This window comes from Centruroides vittatus, unplaced genomic scaffold (genome assembly GCF_030686945.1).
Source record: "Centruroides vittatus isolate TY-2023 unplaced genomic scaffold, ASM3068694v2 contig_549, whole genome shotgun sequence".
In the NCBI taxonomy this organism is placed as follows: domain Eukaryota; kingdom Metazoa; phylum Arthropoda; class Arachnida; order Scorpiones; family Buthidae; genus Centruroides; species Centruroides vittatus.
The window spans coordinates 5,291,849-5,317,568 of NW_027122325.1; the positions used below are offsets into that span (position 1 = coordinate 5,291,849).

General features: G+C 27.5%; 1 protein-coding gene across 1 annotated transcript in view; it reads right to left on the reverse strand.

Moving 5' to 3' along the window:
- Positions 1–1,932: 1,932 nt before the first annotated feature.
- The window catches only part of LOC136978737 (cytoplasmic dynein 1 intermediate chain 2-like), a 46,462-nt gene continuing 22,674 nt past the window's right edge, over positions 1,933–25,720 (reverse strand). The window contains exons 5-17 of the mRNA XM_067274532.1: positions 23,914–23,934; positions 23,692–23,712; positions 22,490–22,684; positions 18,321–18,474; positions 18,120–18,219; positions 17,896–18,021; positions 12,835–12,981; positions 12,602–12,715; positions 12,385–12,505; positions 10,105–10,265; positions 9,878–10,018; positions 7,093–7,218; positions 1,933–2,514 (exon numbers count right to left, since the gene is read on the reverse strand). Coding sequence (XP_067130633.1) covers positions 2,383–2,514; positions 7,093–7,218; positions 9,878–10,018; positions 10,105–10,265; positions 12,385–12,505; positions 12,602–12,715; positions 12,835–12,981; positions 17,896–18,021; positions 18,120–18,219; positions 18,321–18,474; positions 22,490–22,684; positions 23,692–23,712; positions 23,914–23,934 — 1,559 coding nt within the window. The 3' untranslated portion in view covers positions 1,933–2,382. The remainder of the gene's footprint in view (positions 2,515–7,092; positions 7,219–9,877; positions 10,019–10,104; positions 10,266–12,384; positions 12,506–12,601; positions 12,716–12,834; positions 12,982–17,895; positions 18,022–18,119; positions 18,220–18,320; positions 18,475–22,489; positions 22,685–23,691; positions 23,713–23,913; positions 23,935–25,720) is intronic.

Here is a 25,720-nt window from a genome sequence, read left to right on the forward strand (position 1 = left end):
ATTATAAAAAGACTTTTTGAAATTTTTCATATCTGAAATTAATTTCAATTGAAGTAAAAATGTTATAATTTTTAATTAAATATAACAAATAAAGGTAAAATTTTCAGTTTATATTCTTGACTTCAAAATCTGCTTTAACATAAAACTGCAATTTGTGAATGCTCTTTAAAAATTCCTAATAAAAAGTGTAGTAAATATCCAAAAATATAAATTTAATTATATATATATATATATATATTTCATAATTTATGCTTAATACTCGAGATTATAATAAAAATACATACAAAAATAAAAGTGAAACTTTAAATAATGCAAAAATAATTGAAGTTTATCTGAAAGGTAATGAGATCACAGAAAATTATTATTATACAACAAACTAAATATACGAATTTATACTTGGAAAAATATTGTAACTGAAATAAAATAATATTTGTTCTAAACAAATTGCTCATTAGCTTCAATATTCCTAGATTATGTATTAATATGATAACAGATTTATTTAGTCTAATTTATCTCAATAATTCCAAATTTTAACAAAGTAATTAAAATCACATTGAATAAAGCATTGAAACATAATCCAGAATCATATTTTTTATATAAATTTGTATGATTTCCTTCATTTTTTTTTGTTTTGTTATACAAAATCAAAATTTTTAATTTCAAAAAATAATTAAGTCACTGCAGTTATCAAATTATGAAAATACTGCAATGATTTCCTTATATATTTATCAATCATTAATACCATAATCTATATTAAACAATTGAAAAACTGGACATTGAAATAACAAGAAACTGATCTAATTAATACATTTCAATTACTTTGAAATTTTTATAAAATTGGTCTCACAATTCATTTTATATTATATTATATAATACAATATAATCTTGAAGATGATGTTATATATCATATCTAAACTGAACTGTATTATGATAGACTTTATCATATAACTTTTCAGAAAACTTATTATTTTTTAAACACTTATTTGCATTAAATAAAATTTTGGAGTATTTATTTTGCATCATTTTCAAATCTACTTACTATTATATATGACTTTTATAAATGAAAAATAAATAATAAATTAATTATAACTCTATATTTTATATGCAAATGATATACAGTAAAATCAATTTTAAATTATACATAATTTTTTCTGTACTTTTTCACCCTGAGGACACTAAGATGGTCTTTTCTTCCAGGTTCACTGTGGGCCAAGTCTACAATAGTGGCTGAGTAGTGAGGACAAGGTCCAACATACCAAGAGCAGACCATGAAAAAAATTCCTGGAGTTCTTTGTCTGCTGGATTTGATTCTGGGTCCTCCAGAGTAATAGGCTGATATCGTAACTGCTTCGGCACACAATTTAGAATATTTAAAATTTTTATAACTACATACTACAAGATCATCAGTATATGAAAGAATAATAATAATAATAGTACTTAATTAAAACAAAAAAATAAACAATCTTATTTTCCAATGAAATTAATCAAATTTTGTTCAGCATTCAAGTACGGTATTGTTACATAAAACAGACATTTTTATATTTGTCTTAAGGTTATTCTATATAATTAATATTTATGAAACTTTATCGAAAACTACTTTATTTTATTTATATATTTCAAGATTAAATATAACAACAATTAAATGAAAAACAAAATAACAATGAAAATTATTATAATTGCAGAAAAGTATTAAAACTTAAAACTAAACATAATAACAATGGAAATGTATATTTATTTTTGAACTTTATGATGATAATTCATTATCAGCTCATATTCATTTTATTTGATGAAAATTAAGATATTTTTCTTTTATTTTTTTTATTATTTAATTAAAATATTTTCATCTCATTAAACTCAAACTGCAAATACGAAAAAATCAAATCTGTTATAAAAAAATACAAAATAAAACTTGCAAAAAATTCTATACCAACTCTGTGTCAAGTTAAAATATATAAAACATGTGCAAAAATTAATAAAGGAATATTAATTTAAATTATAAATAAGTTATTTATGTAATATTTCAATATAAAAATACCTGAAATAGGTATATTTCAAAATGCATGTAATAAAATAACATTATATTAATTAAATTTGCTTTTGTAAAATTTATTTAGTTAATATCTTTGGAATGTAAAGAATAAGCAGTAGAACAAAAAATTATTTGCAATTATTTGAATTTTATCAGTTGGCCAACATTCTTGAATTTTTATAATTATAAATAAATATTTTTTCATTCAAAATTTTAATGACAGTAATTTCAATAAATGCAAACAATCATTGTCCCACTGATAAACAATTTCAATCTAATTAAACAGAGTATGAGTAAACAAGGCACTGAATTAACATTTGACTTTCAGAAAAATCAGATTCATCGAAAGATGCTTAGCGTATAGGTGATGGAGATGATGACAGAGTATACATCAGATCTATGTTTTTATCCACTTGATTATTTTTTAATTCTTGCAGGGTTTGTACAAATTGTGACCACTCATCACTCTTCGGATTTGCAAGTTGCTGAAAAAAAAATTCATATAACTTGTAACAATAAACTAATCTAATGAATTTATAACACTAAGCAAAAATTATTTTTTGAATATTTAAAACTTAAAATAGAATAAAGATTTATCAAAAGCATACAAAAAATATTTAATGGATGACTAATCTTAACATAGAAATGAAAATTAAATCCTTTACTTTCAAGTGCTTCTAATGAATTATAAGAAATATTAATAATAAACCAAAACATTGCATAAAATCTAATATTTTAACATTGTTTAATAGAAATTCCTCCCCTAACTATAAATTTTTTTGTTGATCAGAAACAAAAGTTAAGATCTTTTTATATTTAAATGGAAAGCCAATTAATCAATGCATCTTTAAAGGTGGGTGAAGTTTAAAATATGCTAACAGTTTTGATCCTTTAACATTTTTTCTAAACTTTACCCATTGTTAAAGATGCAGTGATCAATTCCAGTTCATCCTTACTATATGAAAAAGTTAATTTGCAACATTTATTTTTTAATATGTTGAAAATATTTAGGATTATTGTCTTTTATCAGTAATAATATAATTACAACTCTGTGTTAAAATATTATCTCAACAACAGTAAAGCATTTATTCTTGTATTAAAGTATTAAAGCGCTCCAATTTTAATACATTCTATAATATAAATGAAAAATTGTGAGCAAACTTAATTAAGTTTATTCAATTTCTAATCATTCTCAATTTGAATTAATTCATTACTATTCCTTTCACTTAAAATAAATGACTCGTGAATATTCTAAGAAGTAATTTTCATTAAATTTAAGAAGTAACTATGGTCTATAATTATAAAAGTCATTTAATAAATTTTTTAAGATATATTAAAAAATGATTTACTTACAATCTGTATGAGCTAGAAATTTGAAAAATTAATATGAAATATATTCTTATGCATTCATATTATAAATATATGAAATGCTAATATAAAGTTTCAAATTCCTAACTTAGAAACACTAAATCCAAACACAATCATATGCCATTATTTACTTCTGTTAGCATCGTAATTTAAAGTAACTTCATTTATACAAAAAATTATAGAAGATAGATGTAGATGCTTTTATTTCAAAAAAAAATTTAATACATCTTAAGGTCGGTTTACACATTATGACTACCAATGACATTTTGTTGCACCCAAAAACATGCAGATAAGATTTGTTGCTGATTCAGATGACTTGCAACTCAATCAACTTATATGACTTGCAAGTGAATCTGAGCTTGCACAAAAGAATTCATTTTTCTTGAATGGTGAGAATGCAATCTAACACAATTTCTATCTTGTTATTTATTGGTTTGATAATGCAATAACAAACAAAACAACATGACAAATTAGACTTTCTGATGCAATTATGGCTTATTGAACAAAGATTGCCAACAAGGTGCGAATTAGTTCAAATAAGTCATATCTATGCATATTGCAGTTTCAAGCAACAAAACTGTTGCAGTAGTCATATTGTGTAAAATAGCCATTAAAATGAACAAGCATATAAACATATCTATAAACAAACCAATTAAAACAAAGTTTTTGAGTTTATTAATGTTTTTCACATTTATATAATAATATTTGTGCAATTATAGATTTATAATTTTGATATACTTCTTGGCCTTCACTATAAAGACAAATTCCCAAATTCTAACAGAATATATTTATAACTGAAAAATAATGAGAACTTTTGCTTGACAAAGAAATACTCTAATAATATTTAATTGACAAGTTCTTTATGTCTATGAGACTATTCTTTCTTCTAGATAAAAAAATATCACTTTTCCTATAGATTTTATATAATATTGAAATACTGCATAAAGCATTTAACTGATGATTAAACAGTAAGAAATAACATAGAAATCGAAAATGTTCCTGGAAGGTTGGTGCAAAAATAACAACATTGTCAAGATACAAAAGACAAACTTTGCAGCTGAAACCAATCTATGGGATTGATTTCAGTAATAGCATTGAATATGTTCTACTTGTCTGCAATCAAAACAGATTGGAATTTGATTGGCAATATGCGAGATGTCAATGCATTGTACTTTAGCAGGTGATTAATCGAAGGGAATGGTGGCTTCTCAGCAGTTCTATTTTCTTTTGACATGGCAAGGCATTTCCACTCATACTGAGATGTTTGCTATTTGTTCCAATCTATATTAGAGATGACCTACATAAATGTAAGAAACCTATTGGTGTTCCAAGATAAACTGAGTTTGTCTTATAACCAAGTCTGTTTTAATCAGGCAATAAAGTTCAGCTGGCAAAAGAAATTTTTATTCACTATGCATTTCAGAATTAAAACATCATCTCTTTAGGCAGGAACACTCCAATTTTTACATATACACTTCTCATTAATATCACAATATGCTCCTCAAACTGTTTTTATGGAGAACTAGCTGACCCGGCCACGTGTTGTTGTGGCTCAAAATGTATCTATTATAAATGTATAACATTTCCCCGTGGGGTGAATTTCAAAAAATCCCTTCTTAGTGTACAGTACATTCTCTTGACGTACCCTATTAAAACGCAATCAAAAACGCGTCTAAAATAGTATAATAAAAGCAGAGTTCTTCACAGTAAGCCTTAATCCTGTCCCTCTCCCCCGCAAGGAAATATCGAAAAATCCCATTTTAGTGTATATTCTGTTGACTGTTAATAGATTACCTATTAAAACGCAATCAAAACCGCAAAAAACTGCATGTAAAATAGTATAATAGAAGCCGAGTTCTTCACGGTAAGCCTTAATCCCGTCCATCTCCCCCCAGTAGGGGGAATTTCGACATGTATATTATATAAAAACACGTGCGTATTCGAATGCAACGTTGTGTCAAAATTTCAAAGGAATCGGTAGGAACAAACAAACGTTATATTTTATTTATATAGATAGATAGAAAATGATCTGCTTTAGTCCCTTCTCACAGAAAAGCAAACTTAGGTTGTCGGAAGTTAGTGCCATCTGTTGGACATAAAAGCCTTAATCCATATATAAATATATTTTTGAAAGGGGGAAATGGTGGTCTTCACATATGCCACAAACCTTCGCGGGAGTGTATTAAACAACTTCCCGAAGTTTCATGGCAATCAGATAAATGGTGTGGTAATGCATGAAGGACAGACACACAGACAGACATACATTTGCTTTTATATATATAGATTCATATAATTTTCACTATTAAAACTTATCTTCCTGGTAATTTCTAAATGCATTAACACTTATGAGGTACTCATAAGAAGTTGTTAATGATTTTACCATTTGATAGTCTTAACTGGGAAATCAGTAGATTTCCTGCATTTATAATATAAAGTCTGCCATAGTGATTTAATTTCTAAATCATTGTATGAAGACCTACATAGTGTCATAGCTTATCTCAGATCAGCTTTTCTATGTCACTCTCTCCATCTAGACTTTTGAAAATCAATTTACTCAATTATAATAGGAATTTTTAATTCAGTGGTAGAATGATACAAATTTGGCTGTTGTAAAAAGATCAGTGGGAGTTAAAATGTTGAATAAATATTTGCCAATTCCCTACTTCAAATGCACCAACATCTCATCAGCAAGTATATTTGGATCAACTTCTTGGCATCAGATAAAAATATTCTGGGTATAGGATTTGCTACATTCAATTACTTGCTGAGCTCAGGTTTCCAAGCAAAATCATATTCTCTCTCAATGGGTCATATTCTTTTAACCAACAATGAGTTTCTTTGTTCTTCTCACCTCTGTAAATTGTTTCTTGACATGATTATAGAGCATACAAAGTGGGTCAGACAACTGACATCTGCATGCTGCTGACTGGATCTGTTTTATTCTCTTGGAACAATTCTTGATTCAGCAACCATTTTGGACTTAGCTGAGCTGGATGATAATCCAACTCTAGATCTTATCCTTGTACTTGCAGAAATCTTCCTTGTGGTAGGTTCACAATGATCTTCAACTTTGGTACTCCTATTGTACCTGATGCTTTCATCAAAAATGTCACGAGTAGAATAATGGACAATCTTCTTAAAAACACAAAAAATTTATTTATTACTTATGAAAACACATTGAATAAACTATTAATACTAAAATGAGCACAAATTAAATTAGAAAAAAACAGAATGCAATTGCTCTCAGAAGTCTTATAAAGGAATAATTTCTTCAATAATAGTTTTAAAAGGTTAGAATCCCTTCTATAATTGAACTTTCATTCAATGACAAAAGTCTGTTAAAAATTCTCTTGGTAGCAATTTATTATTGATAACTGTCAGAAATTAATTTGTGAAATAAATCAAATTTAAATAATACAAATCAAAATTAGTTGAAGTTTTTACTAGTAATTGTATTTTGAGATTCAATAAGATTATGTTTGGATATTTTTTGATTCAATGAGAAAATTTTTATCATCTACATAGAAAAATTCACTTGGCAGCAATATATGATTGATAATGACCAAAAATTATATACAATACACTGGTAATTTTACTTTTGTGCAATTTTCAGAGTTTTATGTAAAGATTTCAAGAATATATAATTATTTATTTTAGTAGTTACATTTATCTTAAAAGGTAGACACTATATTTACCTCTCCTACATCATAAACCCATATTTTTCCTACATCATCACCTACAACAACCTGATGACCTGAAGGAGCCCACATTAATCTATTTAGTGCAGATGCTGCATCCACAATAGTGCTTACAGTAGGCAACTAAAATTCGGGAAAAAATATAAAAAATTTAAATTTTAAAATATTCAGCTGTAATTTGAAAATTATGAATTTTTGAGACTTTTTATTTTAAAATTTCAATATGATAATTGTTCTATTAAACAATCAGAAAATTACATTTTAAGGGAAATCTGATATGTAAGAAATTCAAAATTTCATAATTACTGTATATTTCCACAGATAAGACCTTCAGATAAGACGAGGTATAAATTTTCGACAAAGTTTTATAGTTTTAGCATATATCTGTCCTATAAGACAACCCCCAAACTATCAATGACCTATGAATTTAGTTTAGATCGGCAATCATCATCTGGATAATAATACTGTATAGCGTATACAGAATTATATCCTATTCATAATTTTTCGAATGAACAAATTTTATTTTCTGCCTTGCTATTGTTGCAAATGTTCACACTGATTCAGGCATTCAGGTAATGACCTTGACTATTCACAAAACGTCGTATGGGTTATTCTATTTTGTGGACATGCCCTACTCTCTACTAGTAAATAATTACGGTTTGTCCATTTTTTTTAATGGTTTTAATTTATATAAATTTCAATCTAATATTTTTGTATCTGTCCTATAAGATGACCCCGGATTTTGGAAGCCTTTTTTTTATGATTCAACTATTGTCTTATCCATGGAAATATATAGTAATTTTTTTTTTTGATTTCTTAAATGGTAAGTGCAAAAATAATTTATTTTTATTATTTTAATATTTGTAAGACTTATTTTTCCAATTGTTAAAATACATTTACATCAATTTCCAAATATTCAAACCTTTTGGCTTATCATCAGGAATAAAATTATAGAAGACTCTTTATAAATATCAGATAGACCAAGATAAATCTTAAATTACTTCCAAAATTCATCATCATCATGAGCAAACAATTTCAATATTATGCTCCCATCATACAAACTTTGTTGCAAAAACAATTTATGATAAAATTTTTCCATCAGGAATATGGTATTGAAATCATTAGGATGCAATTTGAAAAAATTGTAGATCTATAAATTCCCACTGTCATCCATCTGTTGTCTGTTTGTCTTTCTTTTAATCTTGAGAACAAAGTTAGATAGATGAAAGATGAGACTATATATGGAAACCTTAGGAGTAGAAGGCCCCAATTAACTATATACAAACTTCCAATGCAAACTGGAAGTCTTTCTATATATTAACAGGACTTAGTCCTGTTAATATATAGAAAGTACTAGTATACAAAATAAATTTTAAATAGAGTTAAAAAGGACACTAAGGCATAATAATTATGGAAGTGATGTTATTTCAATTTAAAAATTTCAAAGATGTTAGATAGATGACCAGCATGACTTTATTGTTAAACAAAAAGTATGATATACAGGGGCAAGACACTAAAGTACTAATTTGAGGTGGAAAGCACATATTTTAAATTAAATCAGTTAAAAATGTGATTAAAACTTTCAGCTCCTTTGTGATGATGTCACAATAAATAATTGCTCGTTTGTTTATGGAAACAATGCTAGGGTGCAATTTTTCATCACAGTGCACTTAAGTTTATAGTGTCTTGCCCCTGTACATCATACTTTTCCTATTAAGAATGAATTCATGCCAGTCACGTATCTAGCTCTGTTCAAGAGAAAATTTTTTAATTGAAATAACATGACTTCTGGCACAAAGCAGAAGTTTGTATATAGTTGATCAGTGCCTCCTGCCCCTAAGCTTTCCATATCTGGTTTGACTTTTATCTATCTAACACCATCTATATACATAACCCATTGAATGCATGTCCGTCCATGTAATGTTATGCCAAAAACAGGCACTAGAGGCACCCCTATCGTGTGTCATATTTCAAACATTTAAATTAACAATATAAATTATTATTGTTCATTTGGCCAATAACAATATAAATAATTCTGTATATTTGTAATAGGAATTTATTATTGTCACGGAATGCCTGTAACGTGCACTAGGGGGCAAATAACGAAAAAACGGATAGTTTTGAATAGTTCTGAAAATTATATATTGGACTCCCAGAAGATAATATTTTAATAATAGAAACTCTCATCAAACTTTTAAAAATTAAGCACATAAAACTTTCATATATTAAGTGCATCAAATGTGCCTCATAGGAATTTGTAATGCTGCTAGAACACCCACTAGGGGGTGTCCCAGGCTACTAGTTCTTGAGATTAAGGAAAGACGACAAACAAATAACAGTGGAAATTTATAGGTTTACAATTTTTTCAAACTGCAGCCCAACAAATATCATTGTTGGGCTGCAGTTTGAAAATAGCATGAACAAATGATTCCTATATAATCCAGAGAAAAAATTATTTTTATGTAGTTTCTCCTGTGAATGTACTTTTGATAATGACTGAAAGGCTTGAAAATTTAATCAAATGTTACTATTATTACTAGTACTTAATATTCTGTATTGATATCAAAACATATTACAATTCCAAAAATGTCTATGTTAAAAAAACGATACTGCAATTTTTATTTAACTTATGTAAAAAAAATTTAATTAATTAAAGAAAACACAAGGAAGAAAATAATTAAATCAGATTAAAAATTTAAACTATAAAAAAATTCTCAAAACAAAATTCAAATTTTTCTAAATGTTTTTAAAGAAATTAATTTTCTATACTAGAATATATTACCTCTGTATCATTGTTCAGATTCCATAAATCAAGCCTTCCCATTCCATCAACAGATGCAAATAAAGCAGGGTGTATTGGTGACCATTGTACATCATATACATAGTCACCATTATCCTCAAATGAATACAATGGTTTGTTTTCCTAATACATATTATAATTTGCTTAATTTAAAAATGTAATAATATTAAAAAATAATTTTGACTATAACTAAAGATTAAATTAAAAACCTTTAAACTCCAAAGTTTAACAGTCCAGTCAATGGAAGAAGTTAAAAATAAATGCGAGAAGTCTACTTGACCTTGAACATGGTGCATATTTACACTAGTCACTGGTCCCTGATGGCCTTCAAAAACATCTACAATTCCTGGTTTTGTGCCATGACGACAAGCTAAAGTAAACAGTTTGATTATTTTTACTCATCTCATCTAATTAAATAAGCAAAGTAATTTTATAATAATAATTTATAATTTAATAATTAACCAACTAAGCAAACAAATTATAATAAAAATATTTTTTAAACTATATAATACAGAACGTTCAAACAAGTTTATTTAATTAATAATGTCCAAACGAACAATTTTGGGTCAATTTAAATCTTTATCCTTTTTTTAAATTCCAGTCAGAAACCTAGTTAACAACTTGAAGATAAAATTCTTCCTTAAAATTGAAGAATGATATGACATTAAAAACACATACTTTATACACTTGATGCCAATCTTTTCTTGTAGTATACGACACCAATGACGCACACTACTAAAATTTTCACAGTATCATTTGTGAAGAGTTTGGCAATGCCATACTTGTGCTCTGCTACACATCACAAACATTTACATCTTTAACATTTATCATATTTATTCTGGACTCAAAGGATAACACTTAAAATACTAAGCCAGTGATTCCCAAACTTTTTCAAGCCACTGCTCCCTTGGTTCCATGAAGTTATACCCAATGCCCCCAAACTCATTTTTCCTTATGTGAGAAAGGCTTGGAAATATTCTTAGGAAAACTTTTCTATGAACCTCACACTTTGTGTCCTTACCATACATTGTTCTCAACATATGGAAACCATTAAATGCAATGTTTCTTCTTACCTGTTTTAATTAAAGGAGAAAACGAAAAGGTTGTCAGTGACTCCAACCTATGGTCTCCGTTCAGTACCCTGTCTCCAGCACCCCCTGCTGCCTACTTGCTTCTTTTTGCCCCCCAAGACTTACTGCCCACAGAAGGCGGTAGCACCCACTTTGGGTACTACTGCTCTAAACAAACAAAGTTTGTTATTAATATTAACTTTATAAATAAGGCTAAAATTTGATTACTTTCATAGCTGTATGAACAGAACAGACAATAGAAAAGAATAGACTCCAGTCTAGAATAATTGAAAATTAAGTTTCCTTAGTCTGCCATCTGCAGGTATATTTATTCTATTGATATAACATGATACAAACAGAAAGAGACATTATTCTACTATTATGAGCATAAAAATAAATAAAATTACTTCAAGAAAATCTTAGAAAAATTAATCAATATTAACATTTTTTAAAAAGTTAAAATTAAATCAAAGTTTTTTGAATACTTATCAAAAATATACCGTATTTTCTGGCATATAAGATGATCCCGCTTTTACAGTTAAAATATAGAGTTTGGGATATACTCGCCCTATAAGACGATACCCAGCATATAAGACAACCCCCAACTTTTGAGAAGATTTTCCTGGGTTAAAAAGTCGTCTTATACGCTGGAAAATACAATATTTGTGTTTAAAAGTTTTTAAAGAGTTTATAATTTATATTTTAGAATATATGATGACAATTATGAAATGTAAAAAAATACAGATTATTTACAAAATTAAATTCATTTAGAAAATCATATTGTTTCTTTGACGATTTTCAGATGAAACGATTAAAAATTAAAAATTATCTGAATTTGATCTGAACTAACTAAAGATTCAACAACCTTTTTTTTAATCATCTATATATGCCTTCCTCTATCCTACTTTCTTAAGAAAATATATTACAATAATCAGATTTATCACTTTTATGGTTCCCAAAGTGTGTGCCGTGGCTTCCTCACAGGGGCACCATGAAATGTTATAAAATTTTTATAATGTTAGAATTTAATGTACAGTACTTGTTAGAATCTGACATAGGGTACCTTGGGAAAATCTGCATTTAGCATGGGTGTCTAGAATCAAAAGTTTGGGAACCACTGGGCTACTTTGTAATTACTCCTATAATTAGCTGTAAATAATTTTTCATATTTTCTAAAATCCAAACAATGTTTTCAAAATCTTAGACATTTTAAAATTTGAATATAGCTGTAACTTGATAAAAAAAAAAAATATATATATATATATATATATATATATCTATTTTTCTTGTAGTTAAATTTGGAAATTTTATGTATCAGCAGTGTGTAAGTGAGATTCAAATATTACTTTTTTTTTTATAGATTATATACAATAGTTAACCAAATCATAATCTTCTATAAATTTTAATATAAGAAATTACCTGCATAAAGAATGCCTTCTTCACTTCCCACAACAAAATTATTATAATCACCAGTAGGAAATGATATACAGCTTGCTGCAACTGCTCGAGACTGTTTTTGTTGGTTCAATTCCATAGAATCCTATTAAAAATATGACAATCATTACCTACATTAAAATAAAAGATTTATAAAAATGAACAAAATTCAATTTCTTAAATTTCTTATGTCAATACTTACTACAGGAGATGATAACATATCTAAACTCCAAGTTCGGAATTTTCCATCAGTAGAAACTGTTATAAGATTATGAGCATTTTCTGTTCCAACCACTTGAACAGAATATACAGGATGCTATGTAATTTGTTGAGAACATACATTTATTTTATCTACATTTATACTACTTAACATTCTAATTATTTTTATTTACTTATTTATTTTTTGGAACAAAGCTTATGAAATTTACTACTCACAGTATGTGCACTTGCAGACAATGGACTTCTTTGAACTGGAGTGCGTTTATTACTCCGATTGTCCCATAAAACTATTTGACCAGAATAAGTTCCTCCAATTATTAAATTTGGATGAAATTTGGCAAAACATGTTGACATCACAGCAGACTATAATAAATTACTTATTGAAATGTTTACTTTCATAAATAAGTCAAATATAATGTGGGATTTAATTATAATACATATCAATAAATATAAATTAACAATGTACAGTACATACATATAAGTAGATTTAGATGTTATGTATGTGAAGAGTTACTTTAACTAAAACTATTTAGTTAATTACAGTGGAACCTCGCTTAATGAGCATAATTCATTCCAGAGTCTTACTCGTAATGCGAAACACTCGTTAAGCAAAACAATTTTTCCCATAGAAATTAATGTAAAATATGATAAAGCTTTCCACATTGAAAAAAAAAAAAAAAAATGTACAATATACACTGTTAAGGAGCGTGAATCATCATAATATTTTCTTCTAGCACAGAATGAACCATCCTGGAATGAGAATTCGATTTGCAGAAACAAAAAGAAAATCACAGCTAATATGTTTGATAAACACTCCAAACGATATGCCAAATTCTTGGGTTATGTGAAGGCTATAATTAAATATTAGAAATTAATTTATTTGACTAGAGGTAGGGAGTTATGTTTCCATCTTGTATTAAATTTAATAATTATAAATTGTTAATTTTTAATTCAGGCATTTCTAAAATTTAATTTGGAATCGGTCATTAAATTTAATGACCCAAGAATTTGGCATATTGTTTGGCATGTTTATTATATAATGGGTTATGGTTGTTGATGTTTATAAGTAACATGTGTGAACACAAGTTTGGAAAAATATGTGATCGCAAGTGACAGTAAGATGTTAGCAGAAAGAGTGCTAAACACAGACTGATGGAACATGCCATGCCGCATGCGCACAATTCGGGACTTCCCTTCTCGTCACTCATTATGCGAAATATCGCTCGTTAAGCGAGGCAAATTTTTACAATTTGTTTTGCTCGTTATGCGAAATACTCGGTTGTGCGAGGTTCCACTGTAATCTTGTTTTTTTTTTTTTAAACAGAATAATAGTCTCTTAATACTTTTTGTTAAAACAACTCTTATGGCTGATAGTAAGAGTATTTTCAAAGAAAATAATTTAAAGTTAAAGAATGACATTAACTGCATGAAAGAAAATTCTATTATAATATAATCTCACTGCTTTTGTTTTTACTTAAGCTTGTTCCACTGCTAACATGTAAAATGAAAAATTCTTTAATTTTCAGATTTTTATAAAAGTATGATTTACGATTTAAAAATTATAAATACCACTCTTTTAAAATAAAAAAAAAACTAAATAATATTGAAAAGAGAATCTCAATCATCATTACATGCACTAAAACAGGAATTCTATTATATTCAATATGTTAAAAAGATATATTGTTCTTTTCTGATATTCCAAAAGTTGTGATTTTTATTTTGACTAGCGATGGACAAATATCACTTTTTCTTGAATTCAAATCCACCAACTTGTAAATATTAAATCTATAAATTTTTGAACAAGTGGGCAAAGCCCCCTAGTAGATCTATAACTTACTAATAGTTGAATAATAAATATTAAATAAATTTCAAAGACAACATTAAATAAATTATTAACTTGTTTTATTTATTTCAATATATTAAAAAATTAATAAAGAAAAACAAATGGTAAAAGAAAAATGATTTACTAAATTCTAAGAAACAAAACTTAAAATATTGACTTTTGAGTTTTATGGTGCCTTCTTTTTATGCACGGTTATCTCAAGTATAATAGATTGCAGTAAGTAAGAATAATTAATTTTCATTCTCACCTACTGCAGATTTTTATTTAAGAAAATAAGCTCTTGAACACAATTAGGATCTAATCTGCTTTTTTTCTTGTTACAATTTGACTAGAGGTGTTGAACAGTCACTGTCTATACATATGGTATAATATTAGAAGTATTCATAGTATTCAAATTTATTTTTTTTATCAACATTATACTCAAGATCTTGAATCTGGAATATTTTCTAGTATTCATGTATTTGTGGATAGTATTTGACTATCTCTAATTTTCACTGTTAATGTCCCTGAAGATAAGTTACCAAAATCAAAATTAACAAAAAAGCAAGCAGCACTGTGCTTGAAATTTTTATTTGTCAGCTAAAAATTTTGCATACTAAAAGCAATTTATAATATAAAAGTATTAAGTGTCAAGAATGAGTTTCTAAAAGCCAAAAATTACCTATCTTGATACTTACAAGTATTTATATTTTCTAAAATAATGAAATAGATTTCAATTAGCATAATTCATGCAGATATAATTATTTTTGCTATACTTGTGACAAATAATGGTTGATTTACTGAAATGTTTTCTAATTTATGTAGCCATAATATTTTTGTATATGGAATCATCAATTATTTAAATTCTAAAATGAACATTATACCTGATTAAATGTTATATAAGTTTCTAATGAGTCAGTTATGGAACACCTTTATAAAAACAGTGGTTATAATGAAAAAATTTACAAAGTTAAAAATTTATCAATATTTAAAATTTAAAACCTTATATTAAAAATGTGTATAAAAATTTTTACATATAATTTAATATCAATATTCATAACAGAAATTAAAATCTTAGAAGAAAAATTGTATATAAATTTCATTAGAAAATTATAATTTTCTAATTCAGTCATTGTTCTCAATTTTTAATGAAATTTTAACTATATAACAATTTAGAGTAAGGGGCCATCCATAGATTACATAAGGATGATTTCGACCATTCTAGACCCCCACCCACTCCTGTGTAAGAAACCGTAATATTTTCTTTGATCCCCCCCTCCCCTTTTCGATCTTACATAATATTTAGATATGATTTTATAAAAAAATTTAACAAAAAAAATTTTTTACGAAACCCTAAAAACCTTTGATCCAAGATATATAATTATTAATTAGTTAATATGTACCATTATTTATAAAAGGATATGTGAACAAATTTAAAAATATAAAAATTTTATGAATTTCAATGAACAATTTATTTAAAGAACTTTATTTTTTAATTATTAACAATCTTTTTATTATTATTATCATTAATGAACGTCATAATATTCATCTTTATATTAATTTTAATTTTCACAAAAGGACACAAAAAACTTTGACAGATCATAGTGCTAGTGCACATGTAAACAGAAATCTCATACAAAATAAAACAAGAGAGAATAAAGAAAAACCACATTCTATTTCCATACTGATTGCATCTTGGCTAAGGAGAAGAAAATGAACTACATGTTGATAAAATGTGTTCAGTACACCAGGGGACTAAATCGTAAAGCTTCTAAAACTCTATATAATGGGGCAATATAACCAATGCTACTTTACGCGGCCTCTAGCTGGGGTCATGTAATTAGTAAAAATTCAGTAGCAAGTAAATTACTCTCTTTTCAAAGACAGTTTGCCATCAGAATTTCAAAATGCTGCAGAACTGTTTCTACTAATGCCTCCCTGATTCTAGCAGAGCTTCTTCCTTTGCTACTATGTATTGTAGAAAAGGATCTAAACTACTACATCAGGACTGCAAACATCAAGGCTCAACAACAGTCTCTACTCCTATCTATGGCTGTTCATATGCTATCACATTGCAATTACTCTATCTCTAATCATCACCCTGTAAACAAGGTTATCTCCAAGGTACATTTGGTGTCATCTGCTTCCTCCATAGATAACCATGCAGACATTAATATCTACACAGATGGGTCCAAAAGCCCTCTTTATGTCGGCTCATGTATCGGTATCTTCCTCCAAACTGACATATTTTGCCCAAAGTATGTTAGAAGGTACAGATATCCCTCACATACCTTCATCTATCAAGCTAAAGAAGATGCTGTCTACCAAGCTGTTCAGTGGGCCACTTCACTACCAAACATAACTCTGTCTATCAACATTTACAGTGATTCTTAGTCTGTCCTAAAAGCTCTATTAAATCCCAATTGCAATAGCAATAAAATTGCATATATCCAGCACCATATTAAAAATCTTGTAAATAAGATAACTTTTATATTTATTCCTGGCCATAGTGGCATACTAGGAAATGAAAAAGCCAATATTGAGGCTAAGTCAGCTGCAAAGGACACTGGACTACACTCACATCTCTCTCTCACGTAGCAGCCTTAAAAATTATATTCGTGACAATGCTATGCAAAAGTGGAATCAACAATGGTTGAGCAGTAAAACTGGTAGAATAACAAGACTTTATTTTCCTAGTGTTGAATGCAGGTTCTCATCACCACTTAGAGATTTAACATTTGCTACTGTTCAACTACTTACTGAGCATGATAATTTTAGAAGCCACCTGGTGCTGTATAACTGGGCAGAAACTGCCTCTTGCTTTTACTCCACAGAAAACCTAGACACCATCAACCATATGATCTTTTATTGTCCAATTTACAATCAAGATAGACTTATTCTGAAATTAGAAATCTTTACGCTAGGTTTCAAGGTGGTCATGTCAACTCAATAAGCTTGTTCAGAAGCCACTGTTTGATGCTTTTTACAATTATGTTCAAAAAGTATGGAAGAAAAGACTATTTATAATTTATAATTTCTAGTTTTACATTTTAGTTTTCACTAAAAGCCAAATACTAATTTTATGTTTACTTTGTATCATGTATTTTAGTTTATGTATTCTTAGTGTTATACACCCATAGGAGTGGTGCACTTATTCTAATATAAAAAACAGAGAGAAACGACTACACAGCCTTTCTCCCATGATAAAAAATGTGTAGAGCGTGATTCTGCTAGTGTTATTTTTCTATCACGTCAAGTGTTAGTACAACAAGAATTCTTAATAGAAACTGCCAAATTCAAAACTCCACCACTCAATGAGATCAAAAAATAAAAATATAAATATTACATAAGACGAGCTCTATTACCCCCTACCCCTGAGTAAGAAATTGTAAGAAATCCTTGACCCCATTCATCCCAAAATACCTTATGTAATTTATGGATGGCCCCTAAGCTACCTGGCAATGAAATATATATTCTGGAGTTGTTTTCTTAAATTTCATATTCCATACAAGACAAACACCATCTGGGTCATGAGGAGATTCTTCATTATTATTATATGATGCAACAAGAAGTTCAGGAAACTAGAAAGTTCACAGTAAAAATTCTGTTTATTTAAATTTCATTATATTTTAATCTAATTTAACTGAATATTTTGAAAAATTATATAATATAATCTTACTTGAGTTGACCAATCTAAGCTGGTAACAGTTCTATTCTTTGACCAATGATCATCAAGAAAATATCGATTCAAAGAAAGTCTTACACCACTTTTATCATCACTGCTCAATTTTTTAAAGCATTTTTAATAAATTAATTTTAAGTAATCAAGAATAAATATTTTACTATTTTTATAACAAAATTTGAAAATTAAATTACTTACCCTTCTGTTTCTTCTGCACTCCCTATATAATCTATACAAACATCAACATTCTCATACAAAGCTCTTTCTATGATATTACTAGCTCTTTGAAAAAATGAAGTGAAATTTTCGCTTAACATAATTTGATGCTTTTCTAATTCACTCAATTCACATCCTGGAATAGTCAAGATTTAAATAATAAAGTTATTCATTTAGTTTATTTTTATAACTGTAAATATTACAATTAAAAAATATTTCTTTATTTATAAATTTTAATGATCCAGTTTTTGATATATTGAACTAAATGGTATTTGTTTCAAGATACACCCATCTAACTTATTTGTTGGAATATAAATGCAGATAAATCTAATTAAATTTAGGATTTAAATAGCTTTATTTACTTAATTAAACCTTTTATTCCAATTTTGTTTTAGTGTTGACAAATAAGATATTTTACTGAATAAAAATGATCCTAAAACCTAAATGTTAAACAAAAAAATTTAAATAAGATTCAAATTATGATAAGATTTAATATAGATGATAATCAAATTTCAATCTTCTATACCAGGGGTGGCAAACCTGTGGCACATAAGAGAAATCATCTGGCACGTAATGTATCATATGATTTTCTGTTGTTTTTTTTCAATCATCCTTTCTGTTTATCACCTGATCATCCTTTTTTCAATCAGATTTTTTACATTTATTCAAATTAAAGTGTATTCATTTAATTTCTTTAAATATCATTATTCGAAGTCTAAGACTTTGGCACGCATTAACATCTTTAAAGCTAAGTATGCTTACAATATGGCATGCGGACTCAAAAAGGTTCGCCATCTCTGTTCTATACATACGATGATGTTAAACTTTTTAAATATTATAAAACAAAAATAAAAAATATTAAGAAATCATTTATTATAGACAAAACAGAATTTGAAACATTTCAATTTTTTAAACGTAAAATTATCATTAATTTCAAAAAGATTTTCTTAATCTAAGAAGAGTTATGTATTCATTAGAAAATGTACATCAAATATTTAATATAAAGAAAAACACTACAAGAAAGTTATTAGAACAACAACTTCATAACTTTATATTTATTTAGAACAGCAACTTGAATATTTATAATAATAAATTTAAAATATTCAAGTAATACTGTAAATAACAAGAATTTTCTGAATGTTTTAAATAGATAAATTTGAAAACAAAGGTGAACATTTAAATAGTCATATAGGAGTAAAAAAAATTTATTTAATATAATAAATATTTTTAAGATTGAACAACAACAGAAATTGAACAAATGTTTGATCCACACTGTTGTTTAATTTACAAACATAGAGAAAGTGTTTGATTTGTTGAGTTAATAACAATTTTAGGCTAGGATTTGAAATATATTCCAAAAATATTTAACACATTAAAGTTGCTTTTTCTGACTATACAACTGTCTAAGCATTTTATTTTTATTTGCAAAATAAAACACTATTAGAATAGTAAACTGCTAAAATTTCTAAGTTTTTGAATAAATAATTGCAAATTTATAGTAGAGTAATAAATTCATATTGTTTTTGACAATATATTTCCATCAAAAATATGTTTAATATTTTACTGTTCAATTTATAATTAGAAAATAAAAAATAATTTTTTATAGTACAGTGGGTGATCAGTTAACGAACATAATCCATTCCAAGACCATGTTTGCTACCCAAATTGTTCGTTAACTGATTATCAATTTACTATAGATTTTTATGGTAATTTGATTAATTCATTCTGGAGACCCCAAAAAATAAATAAAATATTATGTTCTTTCTTACTATGTTTATTTACATGTAATAACAAACTAAAAGCAATCTCCATTTTTTCATGAATGGCACATCTTTGATTCTTAGATGTGATTTTCATTATTCCTTTATCTGCTTGAGTCTTTTTGATTTTATCTTGCTTGGCTAAGATTGTGCCTGTTGAAGTCATACTGCCTGGCAACATCAGACATCTTCCCATTGTACCTCGACTATTATCTCTTGCTTAGTTTCTATAGTGAACACAGTTCTTGACACTCCACTCTTTTAGGCCCCATAATATTGTCAGGTTTCTTAAATAAAAACTTCAGAAAAGGACTTAAAAAATCAGAGAACAAAAATTAACTAGTGCAAAAAAGATTATGTATACAACTGTGAAAGTCTCATTCCATAAACCATTCATAGATTCCATTAAAATATAGTTTTACAAATGTTAAATGCAGTGTTGCTTCTTGTGTTTGTTCTGCGAGGTGTTCATTATCTGAACATATGTTTGTTGTCTGAACATAAAAATCTTTCGCGAAAGTGTTCACTGTCCAAACTGTTCATTAACCAATCATCCACTATATGTTCATGTTTATTCAAAACAACCTCAACATTTACTTTATGTTATTGGATAACAATACGATTAATTTTATTATTTAAAATATTAAAATAAGTTATCAACTCAAAGAATAGATATTACAAAATTAATATTTCTATGTCATTTGCAGAGAATGATATAACATTTCTTAACAAACACTAATGCCAGACAATTCTTAATCAAAGCCAAAATATATTTTTTGGCTTTGATTAAATAAAATAAATTGTTTAAATTTCTTTATATAATAATATATCTACTGTATTGATTTGATAAGAATTGTAATTGAACTATACAGGGTGTCCCACTCAAATCTCTCCAGTTTTAAATTTCTTCATAATTTAATTTCATAGAGGTAACTGTTATAAAATGTCTCTTGAAAAGTCAGCCAAGTACAATACTTCAAGTTACATGTGCATATTGTGCATATGCTCAAAATGTCCACCACTGACTTGTGGTGGCATTGTTGTTCTGTTAAAGTAAATGAAGACACTGCAAGAGAAAGTGCAGACTGTATCATGATTCTGCAAATTGAAGTTAGTAGAACATGAGTTTTGCTGTGTCTACAAGAAACCATCTTATAATCCTAAGTCAATATATGATGGACACAAAGTTTCTGGCTAAAGAATCCATATGCAAGAGTCATGGATAAGGTCAACATATTTCTGGGGGACAAGTGAAAGGCCTGTAGGAAGCATTTGTCCAAAGCCCAGAAAAGTCCATTTGCAAGGCCATTCATGAACTTGGAATACTGAGATTGCCTAGTCATATGGTTTTGCACTAACAATTATGGCTCTATGCATATCAGATGTAAGTCTTATAGGAAATTAACAACTTGACATCTGACATGTTGGATTGAATATGGTATATACTCAGTAGTGATATTCGAAATAGTTAACAAAGGGTTCGCTAGCAGAAAACTTTTCCCTGACAATCACCGACAAACAAAATAGAAGTTTTAGCTAGAAATAAATACAATACCTTTTCTTGCGATATATCTAATAATCAGTGGCGTATTTGGAATGTAACGAGCCCTGTAACAATAGTATATTAGTGCTGTTGACCCTTTTATTTTTTTTTAGGCAGAGAAATTTTTCATCTCGAATTGCACTACTCATAGTAGACAAATGACATCATCTCTCGTAATACAATATCCTTTTTATTTCGCTGTCCATAGCCCAACACGTGTTCCACAGCCATCTTGTATTATCTCGCGCGCGTGGGATTGTGGGATCTCTCTTATGACTGGATCTAGTTTCAAGAACTTTCTTGAATCAATTGCAATTAAACCTTGTTTCGGTCGAGATTGAAACGGTCGAGAGCGATCGCACCAAGACATAGTCTCTGACCTTGCTCACAATGTAGACTGAAATGCTCAGTGCGAACGGGGTATAAGGCTCTAGTTTAGTAGTATTACAGAGTATAATACGTATATTTTAATATATTTAAAAAAAAAAAAACAAAACAAAACCACTGAGAAATGTTCCATGTGTTTAACAAGGTTCGGAAAACTGAAAATTTCAACAACGGGTTCGGCCGAACCTGTGTGAACCCGCTAAATATCACCACTGTATATACTGAAATCAAGTACAAATGTATATCTTAAATGAAATGTTGGGAGCACACGTGTAGATGTACTGATTTTACAATATGTAAATAAGTTTTTGAAATGTGCTTTCTATTAAACCTATTCACACTTCAATACACATGCTTGTATTCCCAAAATTATTACTAAGAACTAGGAAAGTTCAAGAGATATTCTATATATAGAATATTAATTTTTTAATTATTTTTGTTATGTAATCTCATTGACTTACTTTTTGGTTTTTTATTAGCTGCATCTGAAGTTTTTGGCTTGTCTTCTAAATTTCCTGTTTGTGATATTGCATTTAAATTAGGTACTCCAGGAACTTTTGGTAAAGTAAGACCATTTGGAAATAGTATTGGAGTGTCTAGATCTTGAGACAAAGGTGAAGGTTCACCATCTTCCACCAATCCATCACAAATAGGAACTGAATAAATTTTATAAATGTTAATAAATATTTCTTATATTACAAAATTTTAAAAATTTAATATAATCATCATAAGCTATTGTGTAATCTACACTAATGTGTAAAACAGTATAAACAGAAAGTGTTTTTATAAAGTATAAAATTTAAAAAATTAAACATTATTAATTTGAACATAATTGTTCATCTTCAGTCAAAGTCTGTCTGTGTAACAAATGTAGTTCTGTCTATGGAAGTGTGGAGACAGATACAAAAAAATACAATGAAAATTTCTAAGGCAACCACAATGTCATCTTTACATTAAATATAATTTAACATTTAACTCAATGTTACGGATTAAAAAAAAAAAAACAACATATATACAAAATTAAGATTGAAGCAGAAACGTATTCCATCTTAGTGTTCTACACTTGATAAACACTCCACCTATTTACAATGGACGGTAATTCTCTGCATCTCTTTGATTGGTGACTTATTTAAAAATTCAGATGGTTTCAAAAACCAGAAAACCAATTTATAGTCAATTAAATAATTTAAATTTTTAAATGATTAGAAGTCAGAAGTCATCCAGAGAGACGCAAAAAATTACTAACTTCAGGACACTAAGAAAGAAAGAAAGAATATATTTGATCTTCAATTTTAATTTTGAATACATGTATTCTTTGTTTAAGAATCCACAATTTTGAGTTATATGTTAAACTATATTTAAAATGAAGGTGAGATTATGACTGTCTTAGAGACTTCTGTTCTATTTTTTCATCTGTTCTCATATTTCCTTAGTAACAGAATTATATTTCTGAAAATGAACAATTATGTTGAACATACTAGAATGTGTATTTTATTCAATTTTGTGTATTTTATACTCCATAAAAAGCATTTTCTATTTATTAAATGTCTATTGGAATTTGCTTAAATACATATATAAAGTCAGAATGTATGTTTACAACCCCCAAAAAATCAAGTAGTAACATTTTAAAATATTAAAAACATAATATATTCATGATTATTACCTTGAAATTCATCGTCCCATTCTAAAAAATTTAAAGATAAAATATACAGTTAATTTATTTGAAAAAATTAAGATAGAAAAAATGACATTCAGATTAATGAAATTTTAGTATATGAAATGTTATTTAGGAAATAATATATGCAAGATTAAAGATTCAATTAAGATTATACATAATATATAAAAAAATTAATATATAACAACTATTAAAATAACATATACTTACCATAATGTTCCAACACAAGAACTTCCATATGAAAAATATATTAAAAAAAGTTTATTAATTTACTAAAATTTAAAATATTGATAGGAAAATCATACATAAAATTAAAATTTAATCAATTTAAAATTTACTGATTTCCTTATGTTCTTTATTTATTTTAAAGTGTCTTTATGTTTCTCTTTGTTTAAAAATTCAGCACTACTTTATGAAATATAAATTCTGTTTCTGTAAAATATTCTAGTAAAACAAAAAAGTACATGATACTTAAGTGAAACTATGACTTTATTTAACAAACTGATATTTATAACTAATGCTATGATGATTTTATTGTTTGATATGTTATTTATAGCAGGTGTATCTATTATCAATGAAATAATGCAATTATTTACTTATTTATAAAAGCTATTCACCTGCAAAAAAGTCTAAGAAAGATTTCAAATACACAACTTGTAAGGATCAAAGATATGTGAATGATATAATCTTAAAAATAGTAAATTATAACTAGCACATAAACAATTCTTTTGTATGGAGTAACTGTACTCTCATTGCTTAGCATAAATTTATTTCATTTCTATTTTATTTTACTTGCAATGGATTTTGTGGGAAAAAACAAAATTAAGCATTGATAATATAATTTCATGTACAGTACAACCATCTGCATTTCCAGAACTATCTAACTAATGGATTCATCATTATTTTTTATAACAATAAAAAGTGCTGTGTTTGCAAACAGAGAACAGCAGCAAAAAAAAGCAAATTTTATGCTGTAGGCATATCAATACTTATAATGTGATATAATAGAAGTGCAAAAATTCACACTAGTGACATTCTTAATATGAAATGCTTTATTGAAGCATTTCATATTAAGAAACATTATGATTGTTTGCAGTATCATTATTATTATGTATGAAATGTTTATACTTCAGGGAATATAAACATTTCACATACAAAAATAATAAACCAAAAAAGTTTCAAAATTTTTTTTAATATACAGTAAACACCTTAATTAACAAACAAAAGCTCTGGTCTCAACCTACTGATAGGAAAGTGTTTTCAAAACTTTGGGAATGAGGAAAGGGATCAGGAATTTGATATGTTATTGCAGATATAATATTTAATAACATGTAATTTTCATCAAAAAATAACAGTCTTCAGTGGGATATTCTAATTAACGAACTCATTCCTCTCACCACATCTCAAGAATTTTTCACATTGGAGAAATTAATGACATCATTTTCCAAAAATCATTAGGTAACACTGTGTTACACAGATGTCATATAATGGTTTTTTAATGACTTTTAATCACTTTTTTATTTACTCTAAAAAATGATCTAACAACTTGACACCATATTCCTTGCAGTTTGGCCTTCTGTTATTGACACAGCAAAACTTCACAGAAATTTTTCCTCTGAAGACTTGTCATACATTTAGATAATTGCAGCTATAACAGTTTTTCCCATACATTTATTTATTGAGGTTAGTAAACTGCAATACATATTCTTCAATATACTCTTTGTACAATATAAGGTAATTTAACTGTAAATTCCACTGGGCCTGCAGAAGTACCAGGGATCAACAAAAACAACTTTCTTTCTCAAAGAAATTAGAAATTCTGAAAGCTATGTACATGGGTTAAAAGAAAAGTGAAATAGCTCAGAAATTTGACATTTTCAAATTGAGCCTGTAAACAGATTGGAAAAACAGACCAGGTTGTCTGTGTGCAAATGATGATTTGAGTGTTAAGATTTTTGACTGGTTAATGACAGCTAGGAATTCCAGACTTCCAGTAAATGGTATTACAAGAAAAAGC